The sequence below is a fragment of the Podarcis tiliguerta genome (assembly GCF_965153285.1).
Source record: "Podarcis tiliguerta genome assembly, chromosome: 12".
Taxonomy (NCBI): Eukaryota; Metazoa; Chordata; class Lepidosauria; order Squamata; family Lacertidae; genus Podarcis; species Podarcis tiliguerta.
Window position 1 is genome coordinate 58,116,855 of NC_139545.1, and position 19,568 is coordinate 58,136,422.

General features: G+C 48.4%; 2 protein-coding genes across 3 annotated transcripts in view; one reads left to right on the plus strand and one right to left on the minus strand.

The window, feature by feature from the left end:
- The window catches only part of LOC310660977 (uncharacterized protein), a 776,342-nt gene that overhangs the window by 144,395 nt on the left and 612,379 nt on the right, over nucleotides 1–19,568 (plus strand). The window lies entirely within an intron of this gene.
- Nucleotides 1–19,568, minus strand: part of LOC310661359 (SCO-spondin-like) — a gene marked incomplete at its 5' end in the record, with an annotated part of 165,801 nt that overhangs the window by 136,895 nt on the left and 9,338 nt on the right. The window contains 12 exons of the mRNA XM_083407208.1: nucleotides 879–1,122; nucleotides 2,819–2,984; nucleotides 4,079–4,300; nucleotides 5,430–5,602; nucleotides 6,330–6,456; nucleotides 7,561–7,699; nucleotides 9,477–9,717; nucleotides 11,680–11,827; nucleotides 11,941–12,069; nucleotides 13,510–13,592; nucleotides 14,945–15,103; nucleotides 16,009–16,111. Coding sequence (XP_083263334.1) covers nucleotides 879–1,122; nucleotides 2,819–2,984; nucleotides 4,079–4,300; nucleotides 5,430–5,602; nucleotides 6,330–6,456; nucleotides 7,561–7,699; nucleotides 9,477–9,717; nucleotides 11,680–11,827; nucleotides 11,941–12,069; nucleotides 13,510–13,592; nucleotides 14,945–15,103; nucleotides 16,009–16,111 — 1,934 coding nt within the window. The remainder of the gene's footprint in view (nucleotides 1–878; nucleotides 1,123–2,818; nucleotides 2,985–4,078; nucleotides 4,301–5,429; nucleotides 5,603–6,329; nucleotides 6,457–7,560; nucleotides 7,700–9,476; nucleotides 9,718–11,679; nucleotides 11,828–11,940; nucleotides 12,070–13,509; nucleotides 13,593–14,944; nucleotides 15,104–16,008; nucleotides 16,112–19,568) is intronic.

The following is a 19,568-nucleotide window of genomic DNA, read 5'->3' on the forward strand; positions in this document are numbered from 1 at the left end:
GAAATCAGGAAGACCAAAATTGTAAGAAGGAATGGGGGAAATTTATAACTTATCTTAAAGACCATTGTAAACAGTAAAAAGATAATTAGTAGGATTGGAATATCACTTGTAGCTTAATGGTGAATTTTGGAGACAGTGGAAAGGTAAAAGATTTGGTTTTTCATAAAAGATGCAGGAGGAAACCCAGCCAGATGGGTGGGGTATAAATAAATAGATTTTATTATTATTATTATTATTATTAATGTTAATATTCCCACAAAGGGGAGGAGGGAAGTGGAAGAGATTCCTTGGAATCTTGTTTTTATGTTGTATGTTGGATACGTGGCTGTAAATTTTTAATTTAAAAACTATACACACACACACACACACATATATATATAAAATAAATTTTATTTATGCCCCGCCCTCCCTGGCCAATAAAACATAATGGGTCGAGAGGCGGTATATATATTTAAAGGAAGCTGGAGACACAGAGACCTGCTTGCTCTGTACTGAATCCAAAGCTGTGACTAATGGAGAAGCAAGATTTTTTGGGATGCTATGTTGTGAGGGCCCCCCTTCTTAGTCCTCTGGTTTTACATATGTGTAAATAAAACCCCATATCTGAAAAACACCACGCCTCTCCTTAGACTCACGTTGCAAACGCCCCGTGGGTTATCGTGCGTCAGCCGAGATCACGTGGCCGAGACATTCAATGAAACCAACCTATCCCGTAGGGCAGCCACAGACAGGTCACAGGGTGATTTCATCAAACATCTCCTTCCACTCCGCAAGAGCCAGAGGATGGTGCCATTGTCGGTGCCTCTGCAGAGATCCCAGATCCAATACGCCCCCCGCCCCTGAGCACCTCGCCTCCCAGTTCCCTCCGCGACACGTACCAGGTGTTGCAACCCTTCTGGATCCTGCTGCCAGGGGGGTGCGCCTCTTCCCCATGCGCACAGGCGCACATGGCAGGCTGGACACACTGCCCGCCGTCGTCCAGCACCGTCCCCTCTGGGCAGTTGCAGCCGGCCACGCAGACGTGGTCCAGATCCTGGCAGGGGCCCAAGCGCAGGTCAGCGCAGGTCGTTCTGCAGGGGGGCGCACATTCCCGATAGACTTGCCCCCCAGAACATGGCGCCGCTGTGGGGAAAGGGGAAAGGTCAGGGTCCTGCCAGCAAGAAGCCCTCGGGGTGACACTGGGTCTTCAAGGAAGTCGTCAGGGTCTTCAGCACAACTGAATGCTGAACAGCAACGAAAGTTTATTTTGTGTGCACGTGGCCAAATCGTTTTTATTAGTTTTCCAAATTTTACAAAATTAAGACGAATTCAATACAATTTCTGCAAAATCTGGCTTCCTGGACTCCATTCTTGATGTGACCAAAGTTTTCTCTTGTTGCTGCTTTATTCTCCTTGGTCATTTCTAGCTCACTTTCCATTCCCTTCAATTATGTTACAAGAGTTTTTTGTTGCTTTTTAACTTATTTATCCTTAATCATCAGCTACCCGCTTGCCAGTTCCTGCACGTGAGCAACGAAACTAAATACTTTTTATCATATGTGGTGGTCTTGTAGTAAGGTTAAAGCTTACTGGGAAACGATATATAATGAATTGAAAAAGATGTTCAAAAAACACCAGAAGCTTTTCTTTTGGGAATTATAGGGACAGAACTACCTAAATTATATAGAAACTTATTCATGTATGCGACTACAGCGGCAAGAATGTTGTTCGCCCAAAAGTGGAAAGAAGCAGAAGTCCCAACAAAGAAAGAAAGGATACAAAAACTTATGGAATATAGTGGTTCCTTGGTTCCTGAACGGCTTAGTTGACGAACAAATCGGCTCCTGAATGCTGCAAATCCGAAAGTAAGCATTTCGGTTTGCGAACGTTTTTCAGAAGCCAAACGTCTGTTTCGGCTGTTGGTATTGTTTCTGGAGCCAATCAGCCAATCAGAAGCCATGCCTTGGTTTGCGAACGTTTTGGAAGTCAAACGGACTTGAACGGAAGTCAAACGGATTGAGTTCTAGAACCAAGGTACCACTGTATGCAGAAATGGCAAAATTTACCAGAAGAATAAGAAATCAAGATAATAAACTTTTTCATAAAAGAATGGAAATGGTTTGTTGAATATTTACAGATAAATTGCAAACAGATAAAAACATTGGCAGGATTATTGTAATAACCTGGAGTTCCATAAGAGTTTATACTTAAAGTAGATAACTAAATGAGCAAATTAAATGAATATGAATATGCAGAATATATTAAAAAAATAAATTTAAGGAATTGCGGAAAGAGTGGGAAGGAAGCTAAACTTTGAAATGTTAAAAAGATTGTGAAATTATTGAAATATGCAAATTTGAAAAAGTGTAAATAAAGACTTAAAAAATAAACATTTTTCTAGTCTCTAGGCTCCAGCCAAATGTAAATAAGGGATCAATGTGCTCAGAGGCACCCACCTCCAGCCCCCCCTGCTGCCCCCTTCCCACTTAAAGGTAAAGGTAAAGGGACCCCTGACCGTTAGGTCCAGTCGTGACCGACTCTGGGGTTGTGGTGCTCATCTCGCTGGAGCAGAGACTGAGCAACGGGAGCTCACCCTGTTGCGGGGATTTGAACCGCCGACCTTCTGATCGGCAAGTCCTAGGCCTCTTAGTTCCCCCCTAAATGATCCCACCACCACCCAGGGACGGGTATCACCCACTTTGGGAACTGCTTTATGAGGTTCTCATGGCCTGCCCCTATTCTCCATCCTACCCTTGTGGGCACTGCCATCTTGGCACTTGCCCCAACAGCACGGCAAACGCACCCGCTCCCTGCCCCCCCCTTCCCCCCGGAAACTCACGGCAGAAGCTCTGGTTCCTCCAGGTGACCGGGACTCCCTCCTGGGCGCACTGCCTGGCGTAGGCGGCCACAGCGCCACACAAGCAGTCTTTGCCAGCAGAACAACCACACACGTCGTAGAGGCAGAGCTGGTAGAATGGGTCCCGCTCCACCACATCATGACAGGCCTGCGAGGGGAGAGACGGGGGCGCTGACATGAGCAAGCAGCCTGGTTTTTCCAGGATGCAGAGATGGCTTGAGGCAGGCCCAGCCGGTCATTAAGACTTGCTCAGGTGCCAAAGATATTAATGTGAAAATGCAGCAAAAAGCAATAGACGGTGCCAGGGACGGGTGCCAGGAGCAGGTCGGTCATAACTTACACGGCGTCAGTGAAGTTAACTCTTTATTCAAGGAAACAAGGTCTACTTAGGAGGTCAGAGCTAGTGAGGCCAGCAACTGTTGCCCCAATTAGGCAATTGCAAAGACTGAATAAATAAATAACAACAACAACAACAATTTATACCTGAAGGAGCGTCTCCACCCCCACCATTCAGCCTGGACAATGATGTACAGCTCCGAGGGCCTTCTGGCGGTTCCCTCACTGCGAGAAGCCAAGTTACAGGGAACCAGGCAGAGGGCCTTCTTGGTAGTGGCGCCCGCCCTGTGGAACGCCCTCCCACCAGAGGTCAAGGAAATAAACAACTACCTGACTTTTAGAAGACATCTGAAAGCAGCCCTGTTTAGGGAAGTTTTTAATGTTTGATGTTTTATCGTGTTTTTAATATTCTGTTGGGAGCCGCCCAGAGTAGCTGGGGAAACCCAGCCAGATGGGCGGGGTATAAATAATAAATTACTCCTATTCTTATTCTTAGTGGGTGCCAGGAGCAGGTCACTAATAATTTACACTGCGTCAGTGAAGTTAACTCTTTATTCAAGGAAACAAGGTCTACTTAGGAGGCCAGACCTAGTAATAATAATAATAATAATAATAATAATAATAATAATAATAATAATTTGCACCCTACCCATCTGACTGGGTTGCCACCGGCTTGCCTGTTAGGGCCTCCCTGGGTATTCTCACCACCCCACAGAGCCCAGCAACAACTACTTTGGGGATCACAAAATAAGAGGATGAAGATGGATGGCAGATTTTTGAGATGGGGATGAGATCTCCACCAAGGACCTGGGGCCCGAGTCTTGCCCGGATAAATCTCCTGCTTTTGCCGCGGTTTCAGGGCCACATCTCCTCCCCGCTCGCGGGCTGCAGGTCCTCCCCTCTTACCTGGAAGGGGGGGCTGTGGAGAACCTCGCAAGCTGCCTCTGCAAACTGCCTCCGCTGGGCGTACATGCTGCAGGGGTCAAAAGGGAACGCGCCGAAGGAGGGGCAGTCGTGCGAGATGCGGAACCTGCTGGCGAAAGCGGCGGCACTGGACTCCACGTCTCCCTCCGGCGTGGTGAACTCATCCTGTTGGTTCCAGTTGTAGGTGCCGCAAAGGCCTCGGACCTGGAAGGCGGAAGAAGGGACGTACAGTGGTACCTCATGTTAAGTCCGCTTCATGTTACGTTCTTTCAGGTTACGTCCCGCGGCGACCCGGAAGTGCCGGAAAGGGTTACTTCCGGGTTTCGCTGCTTGCGCATGCGCAGAAGCGCAAAATGACATCACGAGCATGCGCAGAAGCGGCGAATTGCAACCCGCGTGTGCGCAGACGCGCCGCTGCAGGTTGCATTCTTTTCATGTTGTGAACGGGCCTCCAGAAGAGATCCCGTTCGCAACCCGAGGTACCACTGTACTGCTGAGCCAGGGCCTTTTTCCATCTCTGGCTGGTTTGCCAGCAACAGTCTCTTTTGGACAGAGATGACTTGGCCACAGCCCTCCACGCTCTGGGTAACTTCCAGATTGGATTGCTGCAATGCACCCTACATGGGGCTGTCCTTGAAGACGACTCGGAAACTCCACCTGGACCCAAAGGCAGCGGCCAAATTAGTGGCGGCAGTGGGGTGTGTGGGGGTGTGTGTGTGTTTCCATTTAGATCTCATAAACCATTTCAAAACTGCTTGCGCTGGTTACCAGCTTGTTTCTGGGCCCAATTTCAAGTGCACGTGCTGGCTGTAAAGCCCCATATGACTCAGTCCCCAAATACCTGAAAGACCTGCTCCTGCCCTACAGACACTGTTGGGTGCTGAGATTGGAGGAAGGGCCCCTCTTGCTAGTTCCGCTGCCCTCAGAAGCGCAGGGGTGGGGGTGGCCCAAGGGGACAGGGCCTTCTCTGTGTTGGCTCCTAAGTTGTGGAATTTCCTCCCCTGGCAACTTCATTGTGCAGCTTCTTGTTCTGGCTTCTGACACTTGAGGAGGCTGTTGAGGAGCCACCTTATTTTTATTGTTGTTTTAAATTGCTTTTTAATAATACCTTTAACCTTGTAAGCTGCCCTGGGACCTTAGGGTGAAGGACAGGTAATCAATCAATCAATCAATCAATCAATGTCCCTGAGGATCTGGAAACTCAAGGGCACACCAGCTGCTTCACACACCCTATGGGTCTGGTTCTAAATCTAAACGGTGGCCCACTGCACATCTCAGAGCCGCAGACGAGATGTTCCTGCAAATAAAATTATCATCATCATCCCAGGCTCACCTTGTTGGCAAAGCTAGGCTGGAGGGTGATGTAGACTGCTGGAAACTCCAGGCCCCACAGCAAGTGAGCCCCAAAGGCCTGGAGAAGCAGGAAGGAGGAGGAGGCGAGGCGCACCGTCAGGTCGGCACTGGCAAAAGGGAGGGAGACTTCTTGGCCGTTCACTGACAGCTCCCCTGGGAAGCAAAGGAGAAAGGTGAGAGGAAGGCATGAAAAGGGGGTTAGACTAGATGGACAGTAGCTTGGGAGGACCAGAGCACCTGCAACCTTGCAAAGCTTGTGAGAAAGAAGATGCTTTGGACAGAGAAGCGCCAGATTCAATCTCTGGCATCATCTCCAGTGGCAAAGGAGATCTCAAGTCTGAAATACTGGCTGGGGAAGGTCTCTCTTTGTCCAGGATTCCTGGACAGCTGTTGCCAGCCTGAGCTGGATTGACCCATGTCCTGTCTCAGGAGGAGGCAGCCTTGCAGGTTCTTGCGATGATTTATCACACCACAGGCATCTTCCAAGCCACCTTCAGTTTGCCGAAGGAAGCCATCGCCGTTCTCAGACTCTGAACTCTTGCACCCTGGGAATGTGGTAGCACGTTTGTGCCAGGATGGGGGGGGGGCTGCAAGGAACCTGTCTGGCTTCACACAAGCAACACCTGTGCTATTCCATGCTGACGTGCCTCACATGTGCACAAAACCCCCAGACTGAGCAGGGAGAATGCATTTGACCAGATAGAGTGGGAACCCTGTAGTCCTCCAGATGTTGTGGGACTCCAACTCCCATCAGCCCTAGCCAGCAACAATCTGGAGCAAAATCTGGAGAGCCTCAGGTTAGCCTCCTGCCCGCCCATCCCCTATAGCGTTGATGCCCACTCATGAAAGATTCTCCATAACTGTCACCTCCCGCTCTCACCTGTGAAGGACAGGCGGGCAGAGACCTTCTGCACAGTGACGGTCACAGAGTGGAGGCAGCTGCTGGTCCCTCGACTCCCACATGCCACATTCTCCGAGGAAATGTGGAGCTTCCCATCCACATAATCCTGCAAAGTGGAGGAGAGCAGCCCCAAGATCAGTGAGATGACAGTGTTACACACACCAAGATGGGAAAATGCAACCCTACCTACTATGGTAATGGTAAAGGGACCACCTGACCGTTAGGCAGAGTTGTGGCCGACTCTGGGGTTGTGGCGCTCATCTCGCTTTATTGGCCGAGGGAGCCGGCGTACAGCTTCCGGGTCATGTGGCCAGCAGGACTAAGCCGCTTCTGGCAAAACCAGAGCAGCGCACATAAATGCCGTTTACCTTCCCGCCAGAGTGGTACCTGTTTATCTACTTGCACTTTGATGTGCTTTCGAACTGCTAGGTGGGCAGGGACCTACTATGGAGGAACGATTAATAAAATTATTGGACTTGGCTGAGATGGCAAAGTTGACATGTTTAATTAGAGAAAAATAACTACAGTGGTACCTCGGGTTACATACGCTTCAGGTTACAGACTCCGCTAACCCAGAAATATTACCTCGGGTTAAGAACTTTGCTTCAGGATGAGAACAGAAATCGTGTGGCCCCATTAGCTAAAGTGGTGCTTCAGGTTACGAACAGTTTTAGGTTAAGAACGGACCTCCAGAACAAATTAAGTTCTTAACCCGAGGTACCACTGTATTGGCATTTATTAAGGATTGGAGTTTTGGTGTGAAAGAGAAAATGAACTTGTAGACCGGAAGGCTCAGAAATCAGGAGGATCAACATTTTAAGAAGGAATGGGGAAAGTTTATAGCTCACCTTCAAGACCATTGTAAATAGTGAAAATTGTTAGCAGGATTGTAATAACACGTAACAAGGACTATAGATATAATGGATATTTTAAAAAATGGATTTTAAAATGGATATTTAAAAAAATGTAGCAGGAAAGGATGTGGACCCCATGGAGGGGTGGTGGGAAGGCCAAAGATTCAGAGAAATATTTTTTCTTTCTTTTTTGATTATGATTTGCGAGATGAGTGTAAATTTCAATCTGTAAAATCAAATTTTTTTTCATATAAAAAAAGGAAAATGAACTTGTAATACCTGGATTTTGTATAATTTTCTTGAAATTAAACAAATAATTGCCCCCCACCTCCTGCCGCCTCACCTGGACCTCTTACCTGCACTAGGATATACTGGCATGTGCCGTGGAATGAGAAGCGCTTGCGGTCAAAAGTCAGGTAGTGGGGGTCCCCGGTTATGGCACATTCCCCAGAGCACTGGTCCCGGGAGCAAAGCCAGCGGCCCCCTTGGCACGTGCTGTGGGGAGAAGGGAACGGGAGTCACGTCAGAGTGCTAGAGCAATAGCCAAACATACTGCTGTGAGTTTGAGGGGGGTCAGTCTGGATGATGCCCTGGTGTCCCTTCCAATTATTGGGGTCCTGGGCCCAAGGAGGGTTGGAATCTAACAGAGGAGTCTGCTTGTCAGGCAAGTTTATTGTAAGATAAGGACCTTGGCTGGACAGTTAAGTACCATCCTTAGCATCCCACCAAAAATGGCTTGCAGCACAAACTGTGACTAAGCGAAGGTAGTCTCTTGGCTTTCCTTTCCTCCATCCCTCTCACCTAACTAGGTAGGAGAAAAGCAGCCAGAGAGGGATTGGAGAGCTGAGCTGAAAGCTGGAGATACAGAGACCTGCTTGCTCTGCGCTGGATCAGAAGCTGTGACTAACAGAGAAGCAAGATCTCTGGGGGGGCTGATGCCGTGAGCCCCTCCATCCCAGGCTCAGGTTGCATTTATGTGTCAGTACAACCATATAAACTAAAGACACTGCGGTCTCCGCTGACCTTCTTTCCTAGGAAACTGAACTGTTGCCTGAAACCCCTGGAGCAGGCTTCCTCAACCACGGCCCTCCAGATGTTTTTGGCCTACAACTCCCATGATCCCTAGCTAGCAGGACCAGTTGTCAGGGATGATGGGAACTGTAGTCTCAAAACATCTGGAGGGCCGAGGTTGAGGAAGCCTGGCTTGGAGTCTCTCACTGCTCAGAGATGGCATGCGTCAATACAGTGGTACCTTGGTTCCCAAATACCTTGGTTCCCAAACACCTTGGTTCCCAAACACCAAATACTCAGAAGTAAGTGTTCTGGTTTTTGAACTTTTTTTGGAAGCCAAACGTCCGATGCAGCTGTCGGCTATTGTTTCCGGGGCGCCTGCCCAATCAGAAGCTGCATCTTGGTTTTCGAACATTTCAGAAGTCAAACGGACTTTCGGAATGGATTAAGTTTAGCGCTTTTGTTTTGCTCTTTATTTTGCGTTTTTGTTTCTGAGGCTTTTTCGGTTCATTTGTTTTTGTGACTGTGTGGAACCCAGTTCAACTACCGATTGGTTGATTGTGTGACTGCAGAAATGGATAAAACAATGACTATCATCAGTGCAGGTAAGAAAATTTTATTTTTTTTATTTTTATCATCTACAATACTGTCTTATTTATTTTATAGTACAGTACATTGATGATTGCTTTCATTTTATGGATCAACGGTCTCGTTAGATAGTAAAATTCATGTTAAATTGCTGTTTTAGGGGTTGTTTTTAAAAGTCTGCAACAGACTTTTGCATTCCTTTCTATGGGAAAACGCACCTTGGTTTTGGAACGCTTTGGTTTTGGAACGGACTTTCAGAACGGATTAAGTTTGAGAACCAAGGTACCACTGTATATGTGTAAACTAAAGCATGCATCCTAAGACAACAACAACAACAACAACAACAACAACAACAACAATTTATTTTTTTTAACCTGCCCATCTGGCTGGGTACCCCCAGACACTCTGGGCGGCTTCCACCAGAATATTAAAAACAGAATAAAACTTCCCTAAACAGGGCTGCCTTCAGACATCTCTGCTGACCTCCTTTCCAAGGAAACCGAACCCTGAGGAAGCTTCCAACTTTACAGTTCTATGATTCCAGGAACTCCAAGAATGCCAGCTACCCCGGGCGAAAGATACTGCTGTGCTCAGCAAGACTAATCGGACCGTGTCCCCCCTCCAGCTATCCTGAGAAATAACCTTTTGTGGGTTCAGAAGGGCAGAGACTCACCAACGGTTGCATCGCTGCTGGAGGACATCTCCCGGGGCAAACTTCTGGCGCCGGTGGAAGCAGGGACACTGGCTCTCTGGGACGCAGGCCCCCCCTTCCAGGTAGAGGCCGGCCGGGCACTCGCAGCCGCTCACGCACTCGTCCCGGCAGTGCCCTTCCTCGGCTGCGCCCACCGCAGCACAGCTGGCGGGGCACGAGGAGACGCAGTCGGAGTAGCGCTTTCCTTGCCCACACGACTTTTCTGTCCGAAGGGAAGAAGAGGGGCAGTTTCAAGGGGGAGGTTTCCGGATGTCTAGGGAGAACTGTGGGGGACACAGCAGTCTTGGGGGGGGGGGGTGAGAGAAGCTCCTGTCCCCCTTTCCCTCAGCAAACTGGCCTCCTCTTATCACAGCCACCAACATGATCATCGCCCCATTATACAGATGTTGAGGGGTGACCACACTCAGAATGCTATGGAATACATGTAGATAGGGCTGGATTGAGGTTTGATGAGGCCCTCAGCTACTGAAGGTAATGGGGCCTTTTCTATGTCCAGCTGTCCTTTGTCAACAACAAATTGTTGCTGATTTTTGTATTGAATAATAATAGTAATAATAATGATGATTTATTATTTATACCCCGCCCTTCTGGCTGGGTTTCCCCAGCCACTCTGGGTGGCTTCCAACGCAATATTAAAATAAAGTAATGCATCAAACATTAAAAGCTTCCCTAAACATACATATAAAAGATAATATATAAAAGGTAAAGGGACTCCTGACCATTAGGTCCAGTTGTGGCCGCCTCAGGGGTTGTTCGCTCATCTCGCTTCACTGGCTGCGGGAGCCAGCGTTTGTCCGCAGACAGTTTTTCCGGGTCATGTGGCCAGCATGACTAAGCCGCTTCTGGCGAACCAGAGCAGCGCACGGAAACGGCGTTTACTTTCCCACCGGAGCGGTACCTATTGATCTACTTGCACTTTGATGTGCTTTCGAACTGCTAGGTTGGCAGGAGCAGGGACCAAGCAACGGGAGTTCACCCTGTCACGGGGATTCAAACCACCGACCTTCTGATCGGCAAGTCCTAGTCTCTGTGGTTTCACCCACAGCACCACCCATGTCCCTAATGAATATATGTTCTATGGTAATTTATGGACCTAATAGATATCTCAAGCCATTTGCACATGTTGCCTTGCAACCAGTCCATGCAGAATGTAGGCACCCTATATATAGAAAGGAGCAAACTAGTGATATTTTAGGGAGCAGGCAAGCAAGTGGGGCCCCTGACTTACATCATAGGAGCCTGCACAACACAAAACACTGTTGCTGTATGTAGCTTTTATTTTACTTGCTTTTTATCTTATATTTTGGAAATGTACATCCAGGTTTTTTCCCTTTTTTTTTTTGAGGCCCCCAAGAGAGTGGGGCCCTAAGCTAGAGCTTGTTTAAGCTTATAAGTAAATCTGGCACTTGGTTTTGGGGTTAAAGCAGGCATCCCCAAACTCAGACCTCCACATGTTTTGGGACTACAACTCCCGTCATCCCTAGATGACAGGACCAGTGGTCAGCGATGATGGGAACTGTAGTCCTAAAACATCACACAAGTAGCCAACAGTTGCAGGGGGAAAGTCAGGCTGGCTAAAGCTCAGAATGAGCTCAGGCTTGCAAGAGAAGATAAAAATAATAATAAAAGGTTTCTTCGACTAGGTCTGGAGTAAAAGGAAGAACAAGCAAGTGGGACGTCCTCTGCGTGGGGAAGATGGAGAAATGCTATTGGGTGACAGAGAAAAGACAGAATTCTCAACACCTCCTTTGCCTCTGTCTTCACCCAAAAGGAAAGCGATGCCCAGACCAGTGATAAGAGAATAAATGATGGAAAGCGGGAGTTGCAGCCCAAGATAGGAAAAGAGGAAGGGAACACCTAGCTAATTTCAATGATGAGCTGCACCCAAGGGTGCTAAAGGAGCTTGTGGATGTAATCTCAGAGCCTCTGTCTATGATCTTTGTGAATTCTTGGAATTTGTGGAAGCCACCTTGAGTCCAGGTCTGGGGAAACAGCAGGATAGAAACAAGAGGAGGAGGAGGAGGAGGAGGAGGAGGAGAAGGAGGAGGAGATGTGGCCAATGTGCTGGAGTCACACAGCCTTGGAGAAACATGCCTTCTGCTTTGAGGGGTCGATGCCCCCAAAGGCAGGTGCTTCCTGGGTGCCCCGCTCTGCCCCTGCTTACCACAGAATCCGGCCCGCCTCCAGCTGACGAAAACGCTCCTCTGAGCGCACTCGCGGGCGTAGCCGGCAAAGATCTCGCAGACAGCACCAAGCCCAGCTCCACTGCAGTGCAGGTACATGCAGGTGTCGTAGAAGCCTCTGGGGTCCACCTGCCGGGGACAGAGCAAGATGCCGGACCTCAGTGAGGGTGTGGCACGAGCGGGCCAGAGGTTGGAAGTTAAAGGGAGGCCGGGGAAGGCGTGTGGTGTGGCAGACCCCTCACCTCCGAGTGGCATTGACCGAAAGGGCCGGAAAGAAGTTTCCGGCAAACGGACTCTGCCTCCTGCTGCATCCTTTGGCCTTCCGGCGCTTCGCAGCTGTGAGGCTCCTCTGCCGCGTCTTCACAGGGGATCTGGGGCAGGGATATTAGAGGTTACCGTCCAGACACTTTCGCTGTGCAGATACTGGGTAAAACCTCTTTTACAATACGATACGATAATCTTTATTGTCATTGTCCCATACAGAACAACAAAATTGAAAAAAATATACATCAGATATTCAAAAACCAACAAGCCTCCTATCCAAACTACCCCAGTCTGGGTAGCCCCTAAAAACTCTGATACCCCATAATTAAATATAATATACTTCCATAGAGACTACCTTACACTGCGTATAAAACCAAAATTGCATTAGCGTAGAAACTGTTTTTCAGGCGGCTAGTCCTGGCCTTTATAACCCTATACCTTCTTCCAGAAGGCAGAAGCTGAAAGAGATCGTTTCTGGGGTGCGCACTATCCTGTGCTATCTCTGCCGCTTTATTATGGCACCTGGAAGCGTAGATTTGATCCAAGGTGGGAAGAGTGCACCCAATTATTCTCTCCTCAGTCTTTACAACCCTGGACGGCATTGTTTTTTCTCTGACCATGCAGCTCCCAAACCACACACACAGACCATAAGTTAATACACTCTCAGCAGTACAATGGTAAAATGCCATCAACAGGTCCTTTGAGAGATTATTTTTCTGGAAGATTCTCAGAAAATATAACCTCTGCTGTGCTCTCTTCATCAGTCTTTGCTGTTTCCTCCCCAGGTTAGGTCATCTCTCAACTCCATTCCCAGAATATATACTGTTTAGCAGAGTTTATCTTCTTTCTCTCACGGACGTAGTGAACAATGACCAAGTTATTCTAAAGATGACTCACAAACTCTGTGAAGTCTCGGCCAAGAGATTTTATTCCCAGGCCGGGTACAAGCATTCCAGTAGCAAACATATTTTTGACCGTTAAAATAAACGGGAATTAGCAGCACACTTTCAAACAAAAGTCTGGTCTCCAGCACATCGTAAATTACAGGAACAGTCCTTCAACCGATTTCACAGGCAACACTCTTCGGACAGACGTTTGTAGAAACAAAGCCGAGTGGCCTTCTTCTTCTTAGCCCTTCCAGCTGATGCCAATTAAGCTCAGAGGGCCACTCCCATACCTAAAGGGAAAACTCTGGAACCTTCTAGAAACTTTCTACTTGTTTCCGGCAGAATGATTCCCTAATAGGGGGAGAAGGGAGGACTCAGAGGGCCCAGGGCAAATGCTCGCTTCCCAGTGGCTCAAATGGGAGAGCGCCTGCTTCAATCCCCAGGTAGGGCTGGGATTGAGCCCTGTCCAAAAGCCTGGAGAGCCATTGCTGCCAGCCAGTGTAGACAATATTGAGCTAGATGGAGAAATGGCCTGACTCAGTGCAAGGCAACTTCCTATGTTCCGACCTCTCTGCAAATCGCGGAAATGAACCAAGACAAGTCCTCAGGGAGGAAGCTAGTCGTTTGGAAGCGACTTTGGTCCACGCTCGCACCACCTACCAATCCGGCGTCCGGGACGCGCCACGAATTGCCAAAGCTCGCCGCCGAGGTGGCCACATCGCCTCCCACGCGTAGGAAGTCGTCTGTGGGTGCAAGGAGAAAACGAAGTGGGGTGCATGTGGGAAGGGTTCTGGCAGAGAAGGGTGCCGGAATAGCCTTCCCCTCTCGGCCACTAGGGGGCAGGCAAGTTGGGGTGGGGAGCAGCAGGGGAAGGGGCCCCTCCTGAGAAAGATCCCTGGGGGGGATGCTCACCCACCCGCCCCTAGGGAGGCGGAGGAGAAGGCGGAGGAAAGGTCAAGAGTTTCATTGTTATTCCTGTAGGATAACCAGCTTCATATAACCAACATATTTAACTCCAAAGAAGGGGTTAAAACCATAGAGTAAGGTGTCCTGCCAGGCTTAGCTAGATCCACTTCCCCTCACCTGGGGAGGAACTAGGTAATCAAGCCTTCGTTCGCCCCCTGAAAAGCTCAACGTGCAAAGAGGTTCTGAGTTTATTGTTCCAGCTCAAACCGCATGGCTCTGATCAGCCGCTCCTAATTTGCTATATACCAATAATTTAGGAGCTTTCGCCACTTTGCAACTCAGCCAAGTTTCACTGCCAGTGCAATTGTTCAGACTGATGTAGGGGAAAGCACATGAACTTGACCTTTGAAGAGTTTGTAAGTAAACCCATTTTTAACTTACCAAATATGTGTGGTCTTTTCCTATGCTGGAACAAGAGGGAAATTTTTGGAGTTCACAGGGGCATCTTTTAAAGGTCTAACAGCTTAGACTTCCATGCTTTGCTTTGTTGCATATTTTGTGATTTTAAATCTCTGCTGGGGTTCTCTCACCAAATTTGGATCTGGGCTGACAGGAGTCCCCTTTTATACCTATATTTTTTCCTTACACCAGAAATTGTAAGAGATGGGTTTAGATGAGCTTGGTTGTCCCTTCTGATTCTGCACTTCTGTGATGCTAAGTGGTTCCAGCCATGGAGTCTCCCACTGTTTGCCCTGGGGCATACACGGGGATTGGGGTAGCAAGGGAGGAAGCAAAAGGGGGCAGTTACCCCCCATCAAAGGATGAACCATAATCTCCAGATCCCCAGCTTTGATTTTTTTAAAATGTTCCTTGCATTTGTAGGGCCTGAGAACTAAGTCGAAAGGGCTCTTCTCTTTTGCTTTGTGGGAAACCAGCCTGCTCCCCCCACAACTTTTTCAGTGGTTTACTTTGCCCCCCTCCCACACAAAAGTTTTGCAGACTGCCTTCTAATGACTACCACCCACCCACTCCCGATACAAAACCCAGAGAGCAGCTACCTTGGTCCAATGCTGGCGAGTGTTTTGGACCTTTTGAGAAGAGCAACACGGTGTCAGAAGTGAGAACTCCCCCTTCTGTTTCCCCTCCATGGATGAGGGGAAAGTTTGGGTGTCCCCCCTGTGGTCTTTACCTGCAGGGTCGTCGTTGTAGACCCCACACAGCCCTCGGGTGGCTCCTTTCAGGTCCGCCCCGATGGTGACGTAGACGGTGTCGCGCCCATCGAACTTGACCCGCACCCCCAGGCCGCTTTCCACGAAGAGGAAGTCTCCCAGCCACCACACACTGATCCCTGGGATAAAGCAGAAGAGGACTTGGTGTCGGTGCTGAAGCACAAGCTAAACTGTGGACTCCACTCTCTCTTTCACAGACACACACTGCTTGGAGGAGAGACGCCTTAGAATTCTGTTTTAAAATGTTTTAAAAATTACTTGAATAAACATGGTTCCAACAACAACACTTGGCTGTGTTTAGACTAATTTCGCAGAGAGCGGAATCCCAAGATGGAGACAAACAATTAAATACAGATCAAAGACAGAAATGGCTGAACTGAAACCACAAAGAGTAGGCGGAAGTCAGCAAACCAACAAATTAAAAAAGGAACTGAATCCGGAACGACGGACTTTGTGGATAGAATACCCTGGTACCGGTCGAATTAACTAAATATTGCTTTTTGTTTAATAGGCGGTTTTAGTTTTGTTAATTTTTCGGTTTTGTCGCAGTGCAACTTTCTCTTTCTTTTTCCTTTTCTCTCTCTCTCTTTACTTCTTTTATATAATGCACATTTATTTTACATTCTTGACAATTCAGTTATGTATGCTGTAATAACTACCGTATTTTTCGCTCCATAAGACGCACCAGACCACAAGACACACCTGGTTTTTGGAGGAGGAAAACAAGGAAAAAAATATTCTGAATCTCAGAAGCCAGAACAGCAAGAGGGAGCGCTGCGCAGTGAAAGCAGCAACCCCTCTTGCTGTTCTGGCTTCTGGGATAGCTGCGCAGCCTGCATTCGCTCCATAAGACGCACACACATTTCCCCTTACTTTTTAGTGAGCAAAAAATACAGTTTTAGAAATATCTAATGTACCATTAATTTGTTTTTTACTTCTTTTTGTATGTTATGTTTGTAATGTTTGTTTAATAATAAATAAATAAATAAATAAGGCTTCGGCCATCTCCCCACCGCCTGCTCACCTTTCTGCAAGCGGGGCTCCCCCTCGGGCACCGCAGCGCCATTCACTGAGACGCGCCGTCCTTGAACCACGACCAGGTCGAGGCCGAACAGCAGGCGAAGGTCCTGGTGGGGAGAGAGGGTCTCGTGAGGTTGGGGGGGGGGGCTCCCAAATCCTGCTCTGGCCAGAGTCCCACGGCTGGCCCAAGGCATTCTGGGTGCCCCGTCCCCCCTCCCCCAAAAAGCCAAGGTACAGAGTTAAGAGCCAAGGGCGGCCGACGCTATTTGAGGGAGGGTCTCTCCCTAGGAGAAAGAGAATTCCTCTGGTGCCTCTTCCTAGGAGTGAAAAATAATAATCATAATTTTATTACTTATACCCCACCCATCGGGACGCGGGTGGCGCTGTGGGTAAAAGCCTCAGCGCCTAGGGCTTGCCGATCGAAAGGTCGGCGGTTCGAATCCCCGCGGCGGGGTGCGCTCCTGTTGTTCGGTCCCAGCGCCTACCAACCTAGCAGTTCGCAAGCACACTTAAGTGCAAGTAGTTAAATAGGGACCGCTTACTGGCGGGAAGGTAAACGGCGTTTCCGTATGCAGCTCTGGCTCGCCAGATGCAGCTTGTCATGCTGGCCACGTGACCCGGAAGTGTCTCCGGACAGCGCTGGCCCCCGGCCTCTTAAGCGAGATGGGTGCACAACCCTAGAGTCTGGCAAGACTGGCCCCTACGGGCAGGGGTACCTTTACCTTTACCTTTACATCTGGCAGGGTATGCAGTAAATAATATTATTTATTGACAATAAATAATTATAGACAATAAATAGTATTAAATTATATCTTTCTGCCCTTTCATGACACCTGAACTCAGATGTCTGAGGTGACAGCTTCACTCAACCTAACATCATCCTCCTCCTCATTTCTGCCCTGCTTTTTCCCTGGCAGGGACTCAAGGCAGCTCACAGATAAAAATAAGAACAACTAAAAACACGAGGGGGACAGAGAGTGGAAACAATCATTAAAAAACAATTAAGCTCTTTTCTTTTTCTTCCTTCCTTTCCTTTTCTCTTTCCTTCTTTTTCCACCATTTTTATCTTGTATCAAAAAAAGCTTTAATAGGACTTCCGGTTGGTCGCCCGATTAATGGTGGACGGGAGCTATTCGGCTGAAAGAGCCGCGGCGCTTTGAAGATTGGGGTGACCGCGAGAGCGCTGCGGAACCCCCCAAAAAAACTCAGATTGAGCATTCTGAGGACCTGGTGTTCCGGCAGGTACCCTGAGTGACTCGCCCGCTCCCCAGTAAGCTCTAAGAAGAGAGCGAGCGGAGTTGGAGACGTGGGCACTGTGGAATCAACTCGCTTTCTTCACTGCGCGAAGCTCCACGTCCGGCGATCGTGAGCGACCAATTTCTCCGAAAAAATAAGACTGGAAAACTGTGAGTAAAAAAGGATCTAAATTTGGATACATAATTGGACAGGAAGGGATTTAAACACGGAGGTCGATCTCTTTCTGCTGAAATAAAAGTGAAAGTAGCTACCGCTGACCAAAGCCTCAACCTGAAAAGATCTTTAAAAGAAAAACTTTCAAGTAAAACTTTCAAGCCCCTCTTTTGGCAGAGGGAAGGGGGGGGGGATTTTGACAGAATGGAAACCCTGCACGCGATAGATCTGGCAGAAAATAGACTCTTGATTTCTGAAGCGGACCTCTCAGCAGTGGCGTAGCGTGTGGGGTGCAGGGGGGGCCGGCCGCACCGAGCGCAACATCTGGGGGGGGCGCGCTCGCGCTCGCAGCTCTCTGCCCCTACCTGGCTCACTCACTCTCTCTCACTGCAGTGCTGGCTGTGCGAATCCGATCCGAGCCACCGGGTCGCTGCCCACTGTGGAGGGGAGGGTGCCAGGCGTGCGGTGCGGTGCGGAGAGAGAGCGAGGGACTATGTGGGGGAGGGACAGTGCAGCGGGGGGGGGGCGCAAATTACTTGCCTTGCCCCGGGTGCTGACAACCCACGCTACGCCACTGCCTCTCAGTGAGGGAAGGCTAGACTCCACTTTTACGTCATAAAGGGAGAGGATACTTTCAACTTTCGTTTTCCTCTTTGGGGAATACAAAGTAACTGCAGCTGCCTGAACTGGCTAAAATATTGCATAGCTCACAGATAAAAATAAGAACAACTGAAAACATGAGGGGGTGGGGAGTGGAAACAATAATTAAAAACCAATTAAGCTCTTTTCTTTTTCTTCTTTCCTTTCGTTTCCTCTTTCCTTTCTTCTCTCCCCCCCCCCATTTTTATCTTCTTGTATCAAAAAAAGCTTTAATAAAAAATACGCAAAAAATGTTAAGCATTAATAGAATTAAAGCTATGTATCTATAATCTGTTAAAAACACGCAGATGATTACCATGGAAACAGCGCAGTCGGGCTGGCCATTCCCGTTTGAGGCAGGGCTGGCAAAGTATCTGTCCACTTCTTCCTCCCAGGCAGCAGGAACTCTGCACATACTCTGAGGCACCCCCTCCATCCGCATTATGGCTGCCAGAAACTAGTTCTCCTGGGCAGCAGAGGCTTGTCTGCTGTGGGTCAGGGGGGCGCTGCCCCACCAGCCTCACTTTGCCCTCAGCCAGGCCCCACCTGTCCGCTTGCCATCTTATTTGCCTCCAGCCCTGCCTGGCAGTTTCTTTCGCCTCCTTCGTCTCAGGGTTACCCTTGCACATGGGGAGGCAAACTAAGCCCTGGGGGCCAGATCCGGCCCAATCGCCTTCTCATTTCGGCTCATGGATGGTCCGGGAATCAGTGTGTTTTTACACGAGTAGAATATGCCCTTTTATTTAAAATGGATCTCTGGGTTATTTGTGGGGCATAGGAATTCATTCATTTTCCCCCAAAATTATAGTCCCCCCCCCCCCAATGTCTGAGGGACAGCGGACCGGCCCCCGGCTGAAAAAGTTTGCTGACCCCTGCCCTTGTAGAATCCAGCTGTTGACTTCTGCCTTTCTTTTCTCTTTTTTAAAATAAATTTTATTAGTATTTTCCACACAACAACACGAAAAATATTTAAAAATAACAATACACAAAAGCCAGTATACAAAAAAAACCCAAATCCATATATTACAAGTTAATAATATAAACACTAAAAAGAAACATTGACTTCCACCAATCCCACAGCACCTCCTTTTCCTCTCATTGTGTCTTCCTGTTTTCCTGATCATCTCTATCCTAGCATCTAGATATAAATCCCTCTTTCTTATCCTTTCACTTCACAAGGTTATTCCAGACTCAGCCAGATTTCTGTCCTCTGCACTCCCATTCCTTATTCAATTTTTGGTTTTTGTCTTATTATATCTGTCAGTTTAGCTAATTCTAAATAAATGGTTCTTCCCCTTTCTCTGCTGACTTTGCAGTCTCTGTCTTTGCTCTTTTAAAACTCTCTGCTGGGTTATATTCACTCTTATAAGGCACCTTTGTGAAGTTTAATAACAGTTACTGTTAGTGCTGTGGGGGACGTCTGCCTTTCCTTGGCTCTGGCGCCACCTAGTGGCAGCCTCCCTGCCTTCCGCCCTACCAGCAGCCGCAACCAGCAACCAGCCACCCACCACTGGT